Source organism: Leiobunum rupestre, chromosome 1 (genome assembly GCF_980474605.1).
Source record: "Leiobunum rupestre chromosome 1, qqLeiRupe1.1.hap1, whole genome shotgun sequence".
Classification (NCBI taxonomy): domain Eukaryota; kingdom Metazoa; phylum Arthropoda; class Arachnida; order Opiliones; family Sclerosomatidae; genus Leiobunum; species Leiobunum rupestre.
Genome location: NC_143384.1, coordinates 78137896 through 78156881, shown reverse-complemented (window position 1 = coordinate 78156881; position 18986 = coordinate 78137896). Strand labels below are relative to the sequence as shown.

Genomic DNA, 18986 nt, shown 5'->3' with positions numbered 1-18986 from the left:
ATATTGAAAAATATAATTCTAAACATATAGATATAAGATATAAATTTACTAGAGAAAAATATGCAGAAGGTGTTTTTGATATAAAATATGTTAGATCTAAAGATAACGTTGCAGACATATTTACGAAACCTTTAAGTAGAATTAATTTTGATAATTGTGTTGAAATACTACATCTAAAACCTGAGTGTGGCATGCCAAAGTAGGGGGAGTATTGTGATGTGTAAACGTTTTGTCACTTTGATCTACCGCCACTACGGGGCGTCATCATGCAGGTTATTTTGTCTATTTGTCTAATCAGTCAGTTCTGGACTAGCTCTTCTAGTGATAACTTCGTAAAATATGTTTTCCCTAACTTATTGTACATAGCTTGTAAATATATGAGTTTTAATATTATTTAACAAAATAAACTATGTCCGTTTAACGCAAATATTAGTGTTTTATTTTCCAAACCTCAACAATAACTTATGACCTTTCTTATCACTGATAAAAAACTTTCAAATGTGGGAAAACCACGTGCAAACAAAGTGCATTGTCCAGCGGTTTCTAAGACTATGTATTTTGATGAAAATTTTGATTCCAACTCGTAAAATACTTCTCTTAAAGCACTTACTCCCCCGAATTTTTTGTCTTACTCTTTAGTTTCTTATTCCTCGGGTCCAGACAAGCAGTTTTAAAAAAATTGCGTACATATCTTATGCAATAAATATTGCTTTCAAATTAAATTGCATGTTATTTTAAGGATTCATATCTACAATTTGGAGAAAAAAACTTGCATATATCGCGTGGGATTAAATAGGGCAGAAAGTATCACCGTTGTAAATGGTGACAGGGGCGTACGCCCCTGGTCCGCCAAGTAAGACAAACCTTTTTTTAATCCTTGTGATAATACCTTTAGTTTATATGGGTAAATATTTTTATAGACTATGACGTGAGGTTTTTGTTGCTAGCTCCAGGTCTAAATGGGATCAGGACCGTCTTTGCTACGATTAACTGTGAGGATGACCTCTATGTGTCATTGATACAAAACCTCTTAGCAGCCTTCATAATAACTGCGCTAGAGACCTTATCAAAGGCCCCTTCGATATGAAGAAAAAGCACTAACGCTATTTCCTTGAAATCTATTGCCATTTCGAGGTAGTTGCTTATGCCATGAAGGGCGGTCTCAGTAGACCTGCCTTTTTGATAAGCAAACTGCGCAGAGGAGAGAGGAGTTTGAGAGATAACCTCCTCTCTTATATAACTGTCCACCAACTTTTCCAAAAAATTTTAGCTTGTTTAAAGGCTAGCTGCGTTCTACTTGTATTAGTTGCTCCTTGATTAAAGAAATTTAAAAAGTTCCTTTCTGTTCACTTAAGAACACCGTTTCCAGTCTGTTATACTACTCCAAGTAGGCTAAGAATGGAAATATTACACTCCTTGTTTTGTAACTTCTTAGAATCGCTAATACATCCTACTAATCAAGCGCGTTGTAGGAATGAAATAGGCTGTAGAACTTGCAAGTGGATGATTAATACTATTACTCATTTCCAAGTTCTACAGCGAGCTATGATCAAGTGCTACCACGCTATAGCGAGTAATCAGAGTTGACCATATTTGTGGATTTCGATACTATAATTTCAGTTTTACAACCTGGTAACGCTGGTACACTGTCAAGTATATTATCTTGGGTTTTAGTGACTAGCAGTTGCAATAAAACTGGGTTTTGGACAATTGCTAGAAAGGACAAAAAATCTCATTATTTATGTGTCCCCTTTTCAAGAAGTTTTTTATAGCCACATCCTACTCCTAGATTTCATTAGAGTTCGAAAAACACCCGTGCAATTCTCGTTTGATTTTAGTTTAGCACAGCTATGACAAACTAAGGCTTACAGGAAAATGTATCTTCAGACTTCAACAAGCTTCGTTAATGGTGCTGATATCATATGTAACATAATAAGTAATTGCTCTTCATATGCTAATAAGTAGTATTTCCATTAATTTATAATATTAAAGATTATTAAACAACTACTTACTTTGTAATACTTTCGGATCAGGTGCGGCTATCTATATTTAAGAATTATCACGTAACGCAAACATTCAGAGTAGCAGACGAATCATCACAGCTGCAGAAATAGGTTCAAAGGTACAGGTGCAGAAATACTTCGACCACGGCCAACTTTGATGTCTCGCGCATCTCTCGCGCTACAGCGGCCATCTCATTCGTTGACGTTTCTGTGTTAAACTATGAGCATATGTAACATAATTACTCATAAGTATGCCACTGTACCTTTATTCCATTCAAAAATCTTCACTAAAGGTTTGTTTCACCACGAACCAGTAAAAAGTTGGACTACGTTAGATTTTAACCTTTTTATTAATCCTAGTAATTTTGGGAGTCACACTATTGGCTACTAACATATTTATTTCAGCCAATAGAAAACCTCTAAATTGAGAAGGAATTTTTTGCGTCGGAATTTTAGGCAGCCAAAATGCCAAATGTAGCTTTATTGAAAATTTATAAACTCGCTCGGTTCAGAGATACTGACAATATAGAGATATGAAACTCCGCCTGAAAAGCGACCCCGGAATTTTAAAAAAATCCTGAGCGGAGCGACGCCTAACGGCCGGGAGAAAGCGTATTTTTCGAAATCCCAAACAGCGGATTTCAGACGCAAAAATTTATATACGCGTTTTGTCTTAGAAATTATCATCTTGAGGGTTTGTATCAATAAAGAAATATGCCTGGAAGTAATTGTTCTGTAAAATTTTGTAACAGTTCCAAAGAAAAGCAAAGGATATCCTTGTTTAAGTTTCCAAAAGAGAAAGAACGGTGGGAAAAATTAATTAATAGCTTTTGTTAGGCCTATCTTTAATATGTGGTTTTTCAATAAACTTTGCTCTGAGAAATGGCTGATAATGTCAGTAGAAGCTATCTTTATTTGAAAGATTTACATCATAATAAAATATGCACCCTACATTTCGAGGATTCTTGTTTTATGAATAGTAAAACCAAAAACCGACTGACATCAAATGCTATTCCAACAATATTCAAATGAATTTAAGCCAACAAGTAAAAATTGAGTTTTAAGTATTGTTTATTTATAAGTTAATTTAAATGAAACATATTTCCCAAGGGAATGATAATTTAGCTAGTTGCTCAAACGTAAAGGTTCCGGAGAACTTTGTAGAAAATGATATCAAGGACTATCATAAAAAAACTGGTACAATGAAATTTATACATTGGTAAGGGGTCATAAGTTAAAACTCAATTTTCAAATAGAATATAGTAAACGGTCTGTAGAAATGGTGGAAGAGCGTAGGAGCCAGGGGGGCAATGCCCCTCCCTAGAATTTTACTGGGAGAGGCAACTAATGTTATTGCCCCCTCCAACATTTTTGTCAGTTGAAATCTTCGCAAGGCTCAAATTATCATTTTAAAAGCATATAAAGCTTATAGAACCTCAACTGTGTTTAAATTTCAATCTTTTCCCGCCAATGTATATAGTAGAAAAATGTACAAATGCATTTGGAAAAGCTACACTCCATTAAAAATTCAAAACCATTCTCCAGACCCCTTTTGGTTTCACTTTGCCCCCTACAACTTCTAGAACGTTCCTACGCCCCTGAAGAGCGCAATAATAGACCTACAAAAAGGACCCGTGTTTCAGTTGCAGCAAGTTCCAGCGAATCTATATCTACAGAACAGGATTGTAAACGTTTCATTCAAAACAACTCTATTAAATTTTAACATGATTTTCTTTATCTGTGGAAATTCCTACAATTGAAATTCAGCAGGCTACTAAACCTAATATCAAGACCAATTCCTTCTTAACATTGACTTATATAAGACCCATATAATAATTCCAGATGATTATGATGAAAGTCTTCCATCAGCAAATAATTATTATCCCAGCGCATGTTCGGAGGAAGACTTTCAAATTTGTAAAAGTTCCCTTGAAAGCCAAGGGCCTGGAAAACAAAACACACTATCTTACATTTCAGGATATGTCTTATCTCGTTGTAATAAAAACCACAATTGTGAATCATGCAAAACCAAACTTGTAGATGAAAAACAAACACTCAACCAGTCAAATATATTAGCATCATTTAAGTCTCGTGATACATCAACATTCAGTGGCTTGACAATATTAACTGAAAGATTCCAGAGCTACGTATCTGAGATCAAGGACAAGTTTGATAAACTTTTCCCAATGGTAATACAAAAGAATAAAGTCAAAGAGAGGATTACCAGAATTATTTCAAGAACAATCGATCAATCTTGGTTTATTTCAAAAGATGAGATGCATCAGCTTGTTCCATGTGTTGATTACTCGAAAGAAATAATCAATTTTTTTGTACAACTTTCCATTCGTAGTACATTGGAAAAACAATTTTAACCACAAGTATGACAAAACCCCGAAACATCTAGATCGCAAATTACTTAAGGTTCAACATTAACAAATACTTACCAAACATTTTAGTCGTTAACCATTTTGATGACATATACTTGGATTAATAATATTCCAATTATTTATCCCAGAAATACCCTTGGATTAATGATCATTAATTTAACCTCTGGCCCTGATTCAAGTAACAAAGGTCTAAAATAACATAAAAAATAGTTAATATATGAACTTTCTTAAAATAATTAAATATAATTAATTAAAAACTAACTTTTTATCTTATCTTAATAAATTATATTGAAAATCCTCTAAGCAATCGTATTTCTTTATTAAAGCTGCACATATGATTCATTGAATTTCATTCAAAACAAAACGTAAACCTACTACAAATAAACACGGGAAGAAAAAGCTTTCTCCCGGTTGATAGATGGCGCCGACGTTAACGAAAAAAAAAGGGGTCGCAGCGATGTATAGGGAGTTTCATATCTCTATATTGTCTCAGTATCTCTGCTCGGTTTGTGCGGATGAAGTTAAATAATGAGTAGTTTAGAAAAAGAAAAGGTTGGGGAAAATGACCAATACGGTTCGATTCAGAGATCACTTTCCGAAAAGGGAACAAGTCATCGAAGTGGGATATTCCACCATTGTTTTTAAAACCCATACCAAGCTGGAAGAGTTAGGCCTAGGCTCAAAAGAATCTGCAAAGACTCCAATCTTGTAGATGCCCCAGAAAAGCTCAACCTGAATTTCAACTATTTTTTTCCAATAAGCCTGCTTCTTTTATTTGACAATGCAAATTTATTTTAAAACGTGAGTCTCCGAAAACTTCATTAATTTGCAAATTCATTGAATTAACAGCACCGGACACTATATTATATCTCATTTTAACTCCTAAGCCTTGGTTGTTTAAACACATTATGACGTCAAATATTACGTAGGGCACGGATGACGCAATATCTGTGAAACAAACCGTTAGTGAAGAAATAGAGCTAGTGGCATACTTATGAGTAATTATGTTACATATGCTATGAGCAAAAGATGTGTATGACGTCAGCGCCCCTAGCGGATTATTATTTTTAGTACAGTTTTTACATTGAAGCCAACATAACAACCGAGCGTGGCGCTGACCTCCTACACATTATAGTACAGTTTATAGGGGGAAAATCCTTGCTCGCGGAATTTCGATGAATGTGTTGGCCGCTGTAGCGCGAACAGCGCGTGATCAAAGTTGGCCGTGCTTTGGGACGAAAAGAGTACACCTTTTACCCCAAACTACCAACTTCTTCCATACTATAACAGCCAAACTGTATTTTGAAGTTGCTCGCTATTTCCTAAAAAATTACTCCAAAACTAGCGAATAGTTTTCGCCTAATGGATCCAAAATTTAAAAAATAAACCACTTGCTGCATGGAAATGGTATTTTCCCTATTCCCGCGGAAACCGCGGGAATGGTCGGTAATAGGAGTGAACAATTATATTCGGTAATGGAATGGATGTAATTAAAAAAATTTGGTCGGTAACGGAGGGGATTGGAAAATTTCAGTTCGGGAATGGTCGGGAATGGATTTTTCACTTTCTAGTGACTCGAGAAAGCGGCCGGCCGAGAAATCCGGGGTAAATACATCGAAATTTCGAGCTCTAGCGAGTCTCAGTCTGCGACGCGTTTTCTAGTCGCATTCACCCACCGCCCTCCCCTTCGTAACATCGTAGTTCGTACGCTGTTTTTGTTTCGCTGGGCGTGTTGAAGAACGCCGCGCGGTGTAATGTTTATGAAAGGAAGAGGAATGAACGTTAAGGGAGAGGGGCGTTTCTAATTTCTAGTCAGCGAGGGTACGTGTTGGCGTCCTTCAAATAGAAAATCGAGGTTTTACGTTTAGTTTCGTTTTTGAAAGTTCTTCAATAGGCGGTATATACGTCATCGCCATCGCTAGTCTCAGTTGTCTGATTTCGGTACTCGGGAGTCGGTACAATCTGGGTCATTTCGTGCTTTTGTTGTAATTGATGTACAAGTCATATACTAGAAAATAACTCTTTTACTCTAGTTTTTTCCCTTACAAAACTTCGGCAATGGAAAGGGAATAGGACTACTTTTCTTAAATGGAAACGGTCGGTAGCGAGAAATTACGGAACGGTAACGGATGGAAGAGGGATATTTTGAACGGGAATGGAAAACTCTCAGCGAAAACTACGGGAATGGATCGGGAACGGCAAACCTTCAACCTCTCTAGCTGAGTCTTGAAACGTTTTCTGCTGAATATAGTAACAAAGCACGTGCGTTGAAATGTTAGATGATGAGCTAAAGATATTAGGTTTAGCATCGTTCGCTTACACCCAAATATTAAACACGTTCCATAACAATTTAACCCTTAACTTTTCTGATTTTTTCTCCATAAATAACTTCTCTACTAGTGGTCACTCCCTAAAATTAGCCAAACCAAGGGTCTCCTCTGCCCAGCGCCAAAACCACTTTACTTCCGGGGTCATTAACGATTGCAATTCTCTCCCACAGGACATAGTCTCAATTGTGAATCACCACACATTTCGCCGTCATGTATCGAATTATCTACGTAGCAAATGTCCCCCTTAATTTGCTTTTCACTTATTTATTTTTTTCTCACTGAACACTTCCCCTAGTCATAAGATTTATTTCTCAAATTCTCCTTAATCATAATGCTCGCATTCTATTCTGTATCCTCTCATCTTGGAACCTCTTTTAACTTTTATTGCCGACTGTGTTCCGATTTTTCCCCCTCAGTCTACGCCAAATCAAGATCGTCCCTGGGTTTCGGTTGCTACTAAGCGCAAAGTCCGTAAAAAAATAAAAACAATGGAAAAAACTCCAGCACGCGACTCGTGGTAGTAACTTGGTTGAATACAATCGGATTCGTCCTCTTTATAAGGACAAAGTTCATGTAGTTAAAGATCTTATTGCTAAAACCAAATCGCGCTTTCATAATCGCAAACTAAAAAATGACAAACATAACCCGCTTGCTTTTTATAAATATATCAGAAGTAAAATCCGGTCACCCCCATCTAAACTAAGCGTAACACTCCCATCTGGTCAAAATTTTGTTTCCAATCTCGATACTGCAAATTGTTAAAATTCTGCCTTTTCTACCCCTTTTTGTACGTCCCTCTCTTAACTTGACAATCTCCCTCCCGATTGTGGCTATTTCATGGAAGATTTCTTTCTTTCCACTAAAGAGATCCGGTCGGTCTTAAAGCATTTAGACGTTAAATCTGCTTCAGGTCCAGATGAAATCTCTAGTCGCCTACCTAAAAATTGTTCCACCACCTTAGCTAAACCTTTTTATTACCTGTTCAATAGCTCCCTAGAAAATGGTGTTGTTCCCACAGAGTGGCGTTTTGCCCATGTTACTCCTATTTATAAAGGTAAAGGAAAGAAATCTTCTCCCCTTAATTATAGACCTATCAGTCTCACGTCCACGGTCTGCAAATTTATGGAGAGGTGTATCCGTGAGAAACGTATTCATCACCTTGATCCTTATATCACCAATCTACGGTAATAGTTAGTGTATGGAGCTGTTGGCTCGCGTGCTTTCCACCACCCTCCTACGCATTGTAACCCGGTCACCTGAATTAATGGACTTAAAAGTCGATTGATGACTTAGGCCTTAGGTGGTGCCTTGGGTATTAGCCTAGCTGATTATTTTTATTATTACAACATGGTTTTCTTCGTAAAAAATCTACGTATGATGGTGGGGATTGCGTTGATGTGATCTATCTTGATATTTCCAAAGCAATTGATTCGGTACCACACCCTCGCCTCTTTGCGAAGCTGTCACGTTACGGTGTTCGTGGTAACACCCTATGATGGCTCGCTTCGTACCTTAGCGACCGCTCTCAACGAGTTCGCGTCGATGGGGTGCTGAGTGACCCTCTATCCGTCATTAGTGGTGTCCCCCAGGGCATTGTGTTGGGTCCTCTACTTTGTTTGATCTACATCAACGACATCCCCGCCGGAGTGCGCTCTGATCTTAGAATTTATGCCGATGATCTCAAACTTTTTTGCGTAATAAAATTGAAACGCTTTCTAAAGTGTAAATAACGCTTACTTTTGGAAAATAATAATTAATTATTGAATCGGAAAATAAAAATAACTATTATTAACACTGGCTCCATTTCAGAAGTTAGTTTTTTCGAATTTCAAACCTAAAAGCGTGTACGCTCGTATTTCTCGCCATCAAACTAACCAACTATTTTGCCAATGGAAAGAGTAGGAAGGGACGAGTTTCTTGTTCAGAAATTTCCTATTTCGCAATCACTCCACGACAGACTATCATTAACCGAATTCGTTTTGTGCCATACTTATGTTTACTATCCACTTATGCTATGACGTAAGTGTAGTGTAGTAGTATTACGTGTACCCATTATCACCTTCGCAATTTCTTAGCAACTGCTGAGGCCGTTAATATAAATGATACGTCAATTCATCGGGTTAGGTATGAAAATCTCTTTTCCATTATGCATTCCCTGGGTCACTGATCGATAGACCCCGAAGAAGAAGCCTCGCGTGGCATGAAGGGCTTGTCGACACCTTCACTCATTTGTAGCCCAGCCACCGGATTAAAAATTCATTAGCTGTCTTGGGCCCAAGGTGGTGCCTTAGGCATTAGCCTAGCTGGTTATTATTAGCTTTCGCCGCCGGTGACGTGCCCGAGATAGACGCCGTTTTTTACCAAGTATTTATTCTATACCTCCAAAGGTAGTGTTGACAACAATAATTTATTCTATATATCCAATGGTAGTGTTGACAACATGTAGTTATTCCATTGTTAGTCTCGACAACAAATATTTATCCCATCGGTAGTCTTAACGGCACTGGCTCAAAATGAAAAACTCTAGCGGAGCAAGTTTCTTCATAGATCCTTACTTAGAAACTATAACGTTGCGTCGGTACTGTGTCGGATGATTTAACGGTTCTCTAGTCGGTCTATATCTACTCTGTTTACAAAATCATTTTTTAATGAACAAGAACAAGATCATTAAACTCGAAGTTACTGCGCTCGCCAACTTCGTCTTAGGAAGTCGTTGCTTTCATTTAAATTTTAAATATTGTGTAACCTTTTTATACCATGTGCACGGGAATGGTAAATCCTTTGTTACTTAGCCAAGTAGTACTAGATGATACAGTTCCTCTAGAACTGGTTAACCCTAGTACGGACGAAAAATACGTTAAAATTGGATACTATGGAAAAGTAAGTAATTATGTATATTTTTAGCAGTAATTGAAGTCGAGAGGTTTTACCATTTTTACGTCAATTTTAGAGTAGATAGAGCAAAATATATAGTCGGCTAACCGCTACGCGATTAATTAGGGTTGAGATATGCGTTAAGTCAACCCCGCGGCGTAAATATGGCAACCACCCGTTGGGAGATTGGTGCGGTTGTCTTCACAAGGCCGTCCACATTATCTGCCTCCCAGACGCTTGGAATTACAAGACTATGCCACTATAGTACCGGCAATCCGCCATGAATGTATAATTATATTTCACAATATGCGTGTAAGTTTTTGTCTGAGCATGGTCTGACCGTCTGACGCTTGCTAATTTGCTGAAAGCTATATGGCCAAACATTTTTGTTGGACTCTTACGTACTCTTGCCAGGTCGTTAATGGCCTAGGCTAGAGGTCGGCGTTTGAATAAGAAATTATACGATTGTTTATATTTATAAACCGAGAATTATTCAGAAATATTCGAAAAAAATGATTAATTTTGCATGTTAAATCGTTGTTTAATCGTATAATTTATTCGTATAAATCAAATAATACTAATTTTAATGATTAATTGAAATTTTTGCGGTTAATTTATTTGTTCCGCCGACCTCTAGCCTAGGTGGATAGGTATCTTCTAATAGATATATTATAAACTACTTGTCTTAACGTTTGAAACTAGAAGGTATGCTTACGATTTTCTAAACACCTACACCTTTGCTCCAAGCCTAATATTGTATTGTTAAGCTGGAGAGGACCAATTTAGTTTTCTGTTTTAATTACCATAACCTATTTGAAGGTTAGTATAGGCCTATTATAATTACTATACACTTTTTGCGGCAAATTTCTGGATTCGTTCGTGTTTAAGTTTCTCATTTTTAATTCCCATTCTTACTTTCCTGTGTCCTAGACTCCACGTCGTAAGTCTAAAATAATAATCATATACTTAAATTTCGCGACAAAATGCATGGGGATATGCCCATTTTCAAGTAGTTATTAATTCCCGACTATCTGTGGCGTTGAAAAGGGGATTACTTGACGCTTTGACTGTACACCCCTTTTAGACCTCAAGTAATTTTAAAGTCTGACCCCTTTCTTGGCGAGTTTGTGGAAATGCTACTGCTGATTTTAACTAACAAAACTAGAAATATCTAGCGAGTCTATAATGTTGTTGCATAACTATATATGGCAGTTCCTATTCTTATCTGATAGCTAGTCACAAGTTCACAGCACTTTCTCTATAGTAAGCGCGCTATCGCGTTCTGGCGCCGCTGCTGAATTAGAATTTTCAGTTAACGTAGAGCGTTGTCATAGTGGCCAACACGAGGAGATTGAAAATTGATTTATCGCCTGCATAACAAACTAAAATCCGGCAGTTTATGAAGTTTCCTCGTTCGCCGCTACGTGGTTCTATGTCAACTGAAAAGACTAATAGGTGCTTCCATAAAATCCCCGTCGAAGCCCAATATTGAGTTTGTGGGACCGCGACTGGACTTGCAACCTGTTTTTAGTTATACTGCCAAACAGACTTGGAATTAGCGGGAGTCTTGGGGCCAATGGCTCTTAATAAAAATCAGTGGGCTCTTAAAATAAATCATTCGAACGGGGGTTGCGGGCCACCGGGGCTCAATTTAATTAAAAAATATTTATTAAACATTTTACGGAAATTTCTGGAACATATTGATTTGTACGCCGTTTTTGAAACTGTTTTCCTACCCTATACGAGAGCGGGATCTAGCGTTACAAATGATTGTGTGATATTATAATATACTTGCTTGTTTTAAAGTTAATAAATGTTATGTAAGTAACGTAACAACCAATTTTTATTTTCCTATTTTCCCTACCTAATTTAAAATTTTTCCCCCTAATCCCCCCCCCTGCTTGGGCCAGTGGCTCTCAAAAAAAAATAAACTTAAGGGGGGTCGGGGGGCCCCGTAAAAAATATCACTATTTCCAAGTCTGCGGCCAAAGCTGTCATCCAAGTTCTGTGAGTAGTGTTCGGCAAGGGGCAAGACGGTCGGGAAAGATTTTATATAGACCTTTTAAAGAAAACTATTGACGGATAGTGAATATGAAAAATGTATTTTTTCCAGGGTGGTTATTCAACGGTTTACGAGTTTCAAAAGTGTGACTCGAACGAACTCATTGCTGTTAAGGCTATTGCGAAACCGAAGGAATCGTCGGACTCTCTAATCAGAAATAAGGTAAATGTATACCAGATTATTCGTATGAACTGAGTCTTTAACTGGTGTCCATCGTAAAAAAAAATCTCTGAGCCTAGTTGACACTAAGCCTTGTCTCGAAGTTCACTTGCCTTCTGCACCTTTTTACATGGAACTAGATAAATTTTGTGAAGAACAAGACAAACTCTAAGATCTTTAAATGGATATTTAGACATTCCTAATTTATACTTAATTAGTTTCCTGGTGTCTCGAAAGATTACACAGACGACTTAGGAATTCTGAAATACTTAAGAAAAACGTCACCAAGTATAATGTCCTGTTACCAACCTCAAATACCCGTAGCGATAACTCTGAACCCCTTTCTTTCTCGCGGATGTATAATTATTTACTCTTTTCTACATGTTTTGAAACTCTAATTCATGAAGGCATACGATGAAGTCGATGTTCACACGCCTCTCAATCATGAAAACATCGTGAAATTCTTTGGAGTATTTGAGGATCCTAATTACGTGTATCTTTTAATCGAACCATGCCGCCTTGGGGTAAGTGAGATTCGGCTGTTAGAAGAGCTCCTAGGAAAGCCGAATGCTTCTTTGGAATAAAAGAACAGATGGACTCCGAAAGTCAGTGGGGGAAATTTCCTTACCGCAATTTTGTAAAGAAAAAACTTCTATACGTCTTAACGTCGACTTTTCTGTCGTCTGCCCTTTAAGGGATCCACCAGCTGCACGATAGGGAAGAAACCAGTATCCGCGCTCATTCAATATGAAAGTTAATTTCGGTATTACCCGTCGATGGCGCTACAAATCCGAAGAATTTATGGTGTAATCCTCTGCTCTCACCCGGTTCTCCCTCCTCGGACCAATTCGGTAGGGGCTCGTGTTTCTCAGCCCCCTTAAGAGGCTGGTGCAACTCTTTTAAGGGATTGTGAACTAAATAAAAAATAGTCTGCTAGCACACGCCGTAACTTCTAGCGCCAATAATCCCTAATTCGATAAAACCTGGTAGCAGAAATGAGCATGGAAGTTCCAGATCCTAAGGTTGGTTTCACTATGGTTAAAATGCCCCGACGAGCGTCGCTTCGGTTTTGGCCTAAGGAAAACCATCCCTTAAGCGTAGGAGGGTGGTAGAGAAGACGATGGAACAGTGTACGATATAACGGAGGGATAATGACTATTCCCAAGATTGGGGGAAAATAATTATCACCCACTGACTTCCTGAACGGATACGACTAAATTTGTTACTAGACCTAGTTAAAGAGCTACGGTCTTCACCGGGGCTTTGATCGAAGTTCTTAATTCTCTTCGGTATTCCTAGTGTTCGAATATATAAATTCTACAGAATCAGTTGAAAAAACGTGCAATTAATATTTTCAGACTTTGTTTGGCATTATTTCGAGGAGAACGATATTAAGCATGATAGAAACACGATACTATATTCGCCAAATAGCAGTAGGATGCAAGTACCTACATGAAAACTTCATCATTCACAGAGATTTGAAAGTAAACAACGTATTCATCGACCAAAACATGCAAGTTAAAATCGGTGACTTCGGACTGGCCATACGACTCAAGGACCACGAACAGTTTTCCAGGTAAATAGAGTAATAACTGTTAAAGCGATTTTCTCAAAAGTACTCTATGGTTTACAAATAAGTAAATATTCTTACGTAGTGTAATTTGACTTCAGTTAGGCATAATTATATACGCGGTAAGTGTTAAGCCATTATGCTTAGGTTCTCCGGTTTGGTAGGAATATCGATATCGCGCACATGGAAAACTACTTAGTCTACTCAGGTAAAAGTTTAATTTTTAGGTCCTAGGAGGACACTTCTCTTTTAATAAAGATATACATTTGTGGTAAATATCTAAAATAACGAGACGCTTGTGGTAAATATAGTTTGTGCTATCGAGATTGGAATTAAAACCAATTATGTACAATACCGTCAAAGCTGTTGACTAGTTTCTGGCAGCAACGTTCGGCAGGGGGCAAGACACTCGGGACGGATTTTAAGGAAAGAAGTATTCTTATATCGACTTCTAGAAATGTGTTTATCGGAGCAGTTGGTGTAAGATAGTAATAAAACACTCGATGCTGCGGTGTCAGAATGGTGGGTCTCCCAGAACCAATTAAGTTGGGGAAGTGTAACAAAATTACTTATTATAAACTTTAATACTACTTTGATTAAATAAAAATGTTTGTCACTTTAACAAAGGCTACTTGAATAATTCAATACGAATTAAATTTATTGATGGTAATTCAATTTAGTGAATGTTTTCGAATCTACATAATAAGTTTCAATATCCGCAACGCCATCTATCAGATTCAACCTTAACTTGGGGTGGGTCGACAATTTTACCCACCCTTTAATTTAAACAAATGCGGGTTTTATAAGCTTAGTATGAACAGATAATTAGGAAGGGCTTACAAGCGACGTCAAAACATCACGTTTACGTGACGTAACAAAACAAGTCCTAACTGCTTCGATAAATAAGTGTTAAGGTAGAGTTCACCAATTCGGGGATAGTGAAAAAGTATGGGCTTGCCATGTGCATGTTGTTATACGGAAAAGATTCGATCGCTTCACACCTATTTCTACCCTAATCGTATAAATTAAATTTTATGACCATGGTCTCGATGTATAAACTAAAATTAAAATCAACGACCATGAAGTATCCGTCGTTGATTTTAATTTTAGTTTATATTTCTACCCTAATGTAGAATGGTTAATAGTTCTCTTCCTATTGTTGTAGCGTCTTTTGCGGAACTGTAAATTACGTGGCTCCGGAAGTACTGGATCGACGTGGTCATCGCTATGAAGTAGACTGTTGGGCTCTTGGTTGCATTATGTAAGTAATATTTAAAGTAACAGCCACTACCTATACCTAATTTTCAAAAGATTCTGTGAGCCTTTTCGGGTCGCCTTTCTAGCCTAGTATGAGTTGATGACGGCTTAGCTTAGTTATATCCGTATCCTTAAATTCTACATTTGTTTCAGGTATATCTTAATTTTGGGAAAAGCGCCATTCGATAGTCCCCACCAAGAAGTTACCTACGACCTCATCAAGAGAGCGCAGTTCCACGCAATCCCTACAAACATTGGCTTATGGCCACCGGCGATCAGGGTTATCCACCGACTTCTACGTAAGCAACCGTTGGAAAGGTTAACAATGGACGAATTACTAAACGACGAATTCTTGACGAGCCTACCCTCGATTCCTCGGGTGTTACCTTTGGTGCTTTGGAGAACTCTTCCCGGGTGTATCAACAAAGCGTTGAACAATGCCAATCAACGAGAACAATGCGCTTTGGCAGAAATTGCGAAATTTGAAGGCGGGGAAGGGGAACCAGCGGAGAGGGGACAGCTACCCGAACGCGTGCTCTCGCCAAGACACCCTCAAAGCAGATCGCAAAGACGCACTCAAGAAACAAATGTCTTTTGGCGTTGGTGCTACAATTGTATACTTTGTAAATAGGTTTTAACGCGAGTACAGAACAAATTTTATCAATATTTTAATGAGAAAGCTTCTGTATTTATCTACATTTAACCGAAAAGAAATTATTAAAATTTTACAACTTAGGGTGAATCCGAATGTCTCTGAATTAATATAATTTTATGGTCTATATTTATCTATATTAATTATAGTCTTCCTTATTGAGCTTGGAAGAAGGTAGAATAATAATAATTTTTAATTGTCCCTTTTGTCAAAGTACATAAATAGGTTAAGGGCTAAGTCTTTAGCATACTTTTAAGCCCGGGTTTCATATGTATAAAAACTGGTTACAAAAGAATGAAAAACCAAATCCATCCAAACAACAATAGTCTTAGTCGATAATTCAAAATAACGGTCAAAAACGCCGCCGATCAGTTTAGTAAAATATTTTCGGCGGCGTAATCGTCGGCTATTTTCGGTATGGAGATACAGGCCGGAAGGCAGGCAAGGCTGCCAGATTTCGATAGACCGAAAACGGCCAACTCTCTCAAATGTTTTAGTTTTCAAAACGAAAATTTTGCGGCGTAGCTCTCGACTAAGAGTCTATAGCATAGTCGACGCCACTATTTTCTCTGAAACCATACTGTCTCTCGGAAATCAAGCCACATTTAGTCACAAATTTAATTAGGCGGTAATAGAAACATTTATCAATGATCTTTGTAAAACAAGAGGGGAGCGCGATTGGACGATAATTACTTGGGTCATCAATATCACCTTTTTTGTGAATAGCAATTACAATAGTGTCTTTCAGTGAATTGGGATAAATACCAGATTTAAATGACAAGTTAATTAAAAATACTTAAGAGATTGGGACTAGAGAGCTGCAACGGAGCGGAAATTATTCCGTTTCCGCGGCGCTGGAAAGGAATCGGAGCTAATTTATAAGAAAGTTATGTTTTGTTAAAAAATTATTCTACGTTGCACCGCATCTTCACAACTTTACGATTAAAAAATAGTAAATCGCGTGTAGCTTGGAAGTTTGGTGGTAAAGTTACGAATTTTTTTTACAGTGATACGTGTCATAGTACTTCTTAAAACCTGATATGGAACCACATCGAGATATTTTTTTACACGACGTTTTTTACGATTTCAACTTTTTATTTATAGGGAAAAATGGTAAATCACGTGTAGCTCGGGTGGTAAAGTTGTGAATGTCGAGCCATTTAAGTAGAGATCAAAATGCTCGCAGCCATAGACGATACATAGGTAGGGTTGTGCGAGTGCTCGATCATCGAGTACCTGACATTCTTTTAGGTCGGGTACCCGAAGCACTCTGATATTACTTTATTAGAATAAGGAAGTTTTTGGTTTAATCGAGTACTCTATTACCCGACTCGATACTCTACGAAAAACATTTCATATACTCGGTACCCGACTCGATTGCCTAAAACCACTACTCACACAGTTCGATTTGTGAAAACCGTTGTTCAGTATCGGAGAAAGCTCTTGTCCATTTTCATCGTGCTGAGTACGGATAGGAGCGATACCCACGGGACTGGTATCGACAATCACCGTCGTGGGTTTTAATTTCAGCCTTTTTTCCGGCGAGAGCTGTTAGGCGATTTTGGATTTTGAGTCCAAATAAATTCAGTGTTCTTCCTAAGTAAGTGATGTAAGAGCTCGGTCAGAGTTGTGATATTGGGTATAAATCCAGAGCACTAAGTAGCCAAATTTGAAGAGCTTCGATTTTTTTGGGATCAGACTTGACGCAATCAGCCCCGAAAATGTGTTAAAAAATAATTTATGGCTTCGCGAAATCGCATTTGTTCTTATTTAATTTAAGACAAGCAGACGATATTCTCAAATACAATTCAGAAAATTCAAGTCATGATCTGTTGCGTTACTACCACCGATAAGAATGTCATCACTCTTATTGTGTTCGGAATACCAGAAATTACATCTTCAAACCCTTTATCAAATTTATTCCGAATGCTAACCGTTTATAGCGAAATGGACCAATAAGTGTTGAGAATGTAGTTATATTACGCGATGTTTCATCTAATTCAATCTGGTGGTACGCTTTGTTGAAGTCTAATCTAAACTTTGTCCGCTTATGTGAAAAAACCCCCAAGCTCCAATACGCGGGAAACGTTTACAATATGTGAAATCAAAAAATAGGCCATGGACGAAATTAAAAATGGACATAGCTCGAGTTTTGGGAATGAATCGCGGATATCTATATAATTTACAACAAGGTGGGAGCATTTTATATCGATAGATACATCATTTACTCTTATAACTCCATTAGAAAAAAATTAGTACAACTGTTTTTAAATATTATGTTAATTAATTAATTATCACTTTGAAATAGTCGGTATTTTTCAAAATTATATAACGCGCGCAGGTATACTTTGAAATTCAACCGTAAACAGACCAAATTCGAAATTCCCGCCGCCGTTTTAACGGAAATTCGTGCTAGTATCTTTCCGCCAAATGTACTAGATATTTTGCCTAAGGCTAGTTCCCACTTGGCGAATTTTCGAGACGAATAAAATTTTCGCGCAATGAAAAAAGACGCGTTTTTTCGGTCGCTGGGGAAGCGGTTCTCACTTTAGCGCGAAAATTTAAAAACGCTGATAATAACTCATGCGGGTTTTTAGTAATGTTTTAGGCCTAACATAAAACATCAGTTCCAAATGAAACAAATGGATGTTCCTGTTGATAATTTCAATAAATAAACGATTCTATTCGTGAGATAATTACCTTTACTTCAGTATCTTGGTCAAGTTGGCTGAGCTGCTTTTCTAAAGACCTAGGCTTAATAAGTGACGGACGGGAGCGGAAGAGATCGAGGGAACGCGTTTTCTGATTGGCTGAAGCTTTTTATCGCCAAGATGTGGACGTCAAAAAAATAGAACATTCGCTAGATACCGCGGAGACGCGACTTTAGCGGCGAATTTGAAAAAAATCGCAAATTTTATTCGCGAGCGTCAATTTTCAGAGCGAAAATTGTTTTTTTTCGCTAACAAGGAGACATCCCGAAGTGTAACTCACCGATTTCGTTCAAACTCGGGGGATTGGTAGACCTTCATGTATCATGAAAAATTCTAAAGGGAATTTATTCAAGGGGCAACCGTTTTGCCATGGTAACGAAAAATGTTTTTGACAACAACAAATGGAAATTTTCCCATTGAAAATAACATGGGATTCTGACCGATTCCTAGGCCCCCCCCCCCCCCTGTAAAAACTTGAACAAATTTCAGAATTTGGAAAATGCCAAAAAAATAAAAAATAAATAAAAATTGACAATTAAAATATCAAAATTGATGAACTTTTGATCAATTTGAGGTCAAAATCCCATGTTATTTTCAATGGGAAAATTTAATATTTTGTATTGTCAAAAACGTTTTTGGTTGCCATGGCAAGACGGTTGCCCATTGAATAAATTCCCTTTAGGATTTTTCATCATACATGAACGTCTACCAATCCCCCGAGTTTGAACAAAATCGGTGGGTTACACTTTGGGATGTCTCCTTGTAAGTGGGAACTAGGCTTTAACCTGCAACTGAGTACACAATAAGAGAAAATTTGGGGAGGGTTTGAAAATATTTCTAATTTTTAGGTCCTTGCCATGATAGCTAAAATCAAATTATGGTATGAAATAACAGCACAAAGACTAATATTATTGAACGCCATTTGTCAAGATGGTGGCCCATCATGTGCGTGGTACAAAATACGTTTTTTGATCATATTTT

The 18986-nt window shown here is 37.6% G+C and overlaps 2 protein-coding genes and 1 long non-coding RNA gene across 6 annotated transcripts in view; 1 reads left to right on the top strand and 2 right to left on the bottom strand.

The window, feature by feature from the left end:
- The window catches only part of LOC149966723 (kinesin-like protein KIF3A), a 31085-nt gene extending 28973 nt beyond the window's left edge, over window positions 1–2112 (bottom strand). The window contains exon 1 of the mRNA XM_090153966.1: window positions 2013–2112. The gene's annotated coding sequence lies outside the window, so the exon portion shown is untranslated. The remainder of the gene's footprint in view (window positions 1–2012) is intronic.
- Window positions 2113–3715: 1603 nt separating this feature from the next.
- Window positions 3716–4556, bottom strand: LOC149966722 (uncharacterized). Its single transcript, XR_016472289.1, has 3 exons — window positions 4448–4556; window positions 4228–4308; window positions 3716–3947 (listed from the first exon to the last, which is right to left on the bottom strand). It is a non-coding gene; the product is annotated as an uncharacterized LOC149966722 (long non-coding RNA).
- Window positions 4557–9388: 4832 nt separating this feature from the next.
- On the top strand, window positions 9389–15385 carry LOC149966721 (serine/threonine-protein kinase PLK1-like). Of its 4 annotated transcripts, XM_090153975.1 has the most exons (6): window positions 9390–9600; window positions 11708–11818; window positions 12223–12339; window positions 13174–13391; window positions 14551–14646; window positions 14796–15385. In XM_090153975.1, exons 1-6 carry the CDS (start codon window positions 9478–9480, stop codon window positions 15271–15273), a joined length of 1143 nt encoding a protein of 380 aa, XP_090010101.1. In that variant the 5' UTR covers window positions 9390–9477; the 3' UTR covers window positions 15274–15385. The 4 variants fall into 4 exon arrangements, with proteins under 4 accessions (XP_090010109.1, XP_090010121.1, XP_090010101.1 ...); XM_090153983.1 differs by lacking the exon at window positions 11708–11818 and having other exon boundaries at window positions 9389–9600; XM_090153988.1 differs by lacking the exon at window positions 12223–12339.
- The last annotated feature ends 3601 nt before the right edge of the window (window positions 15386–18986 follow it).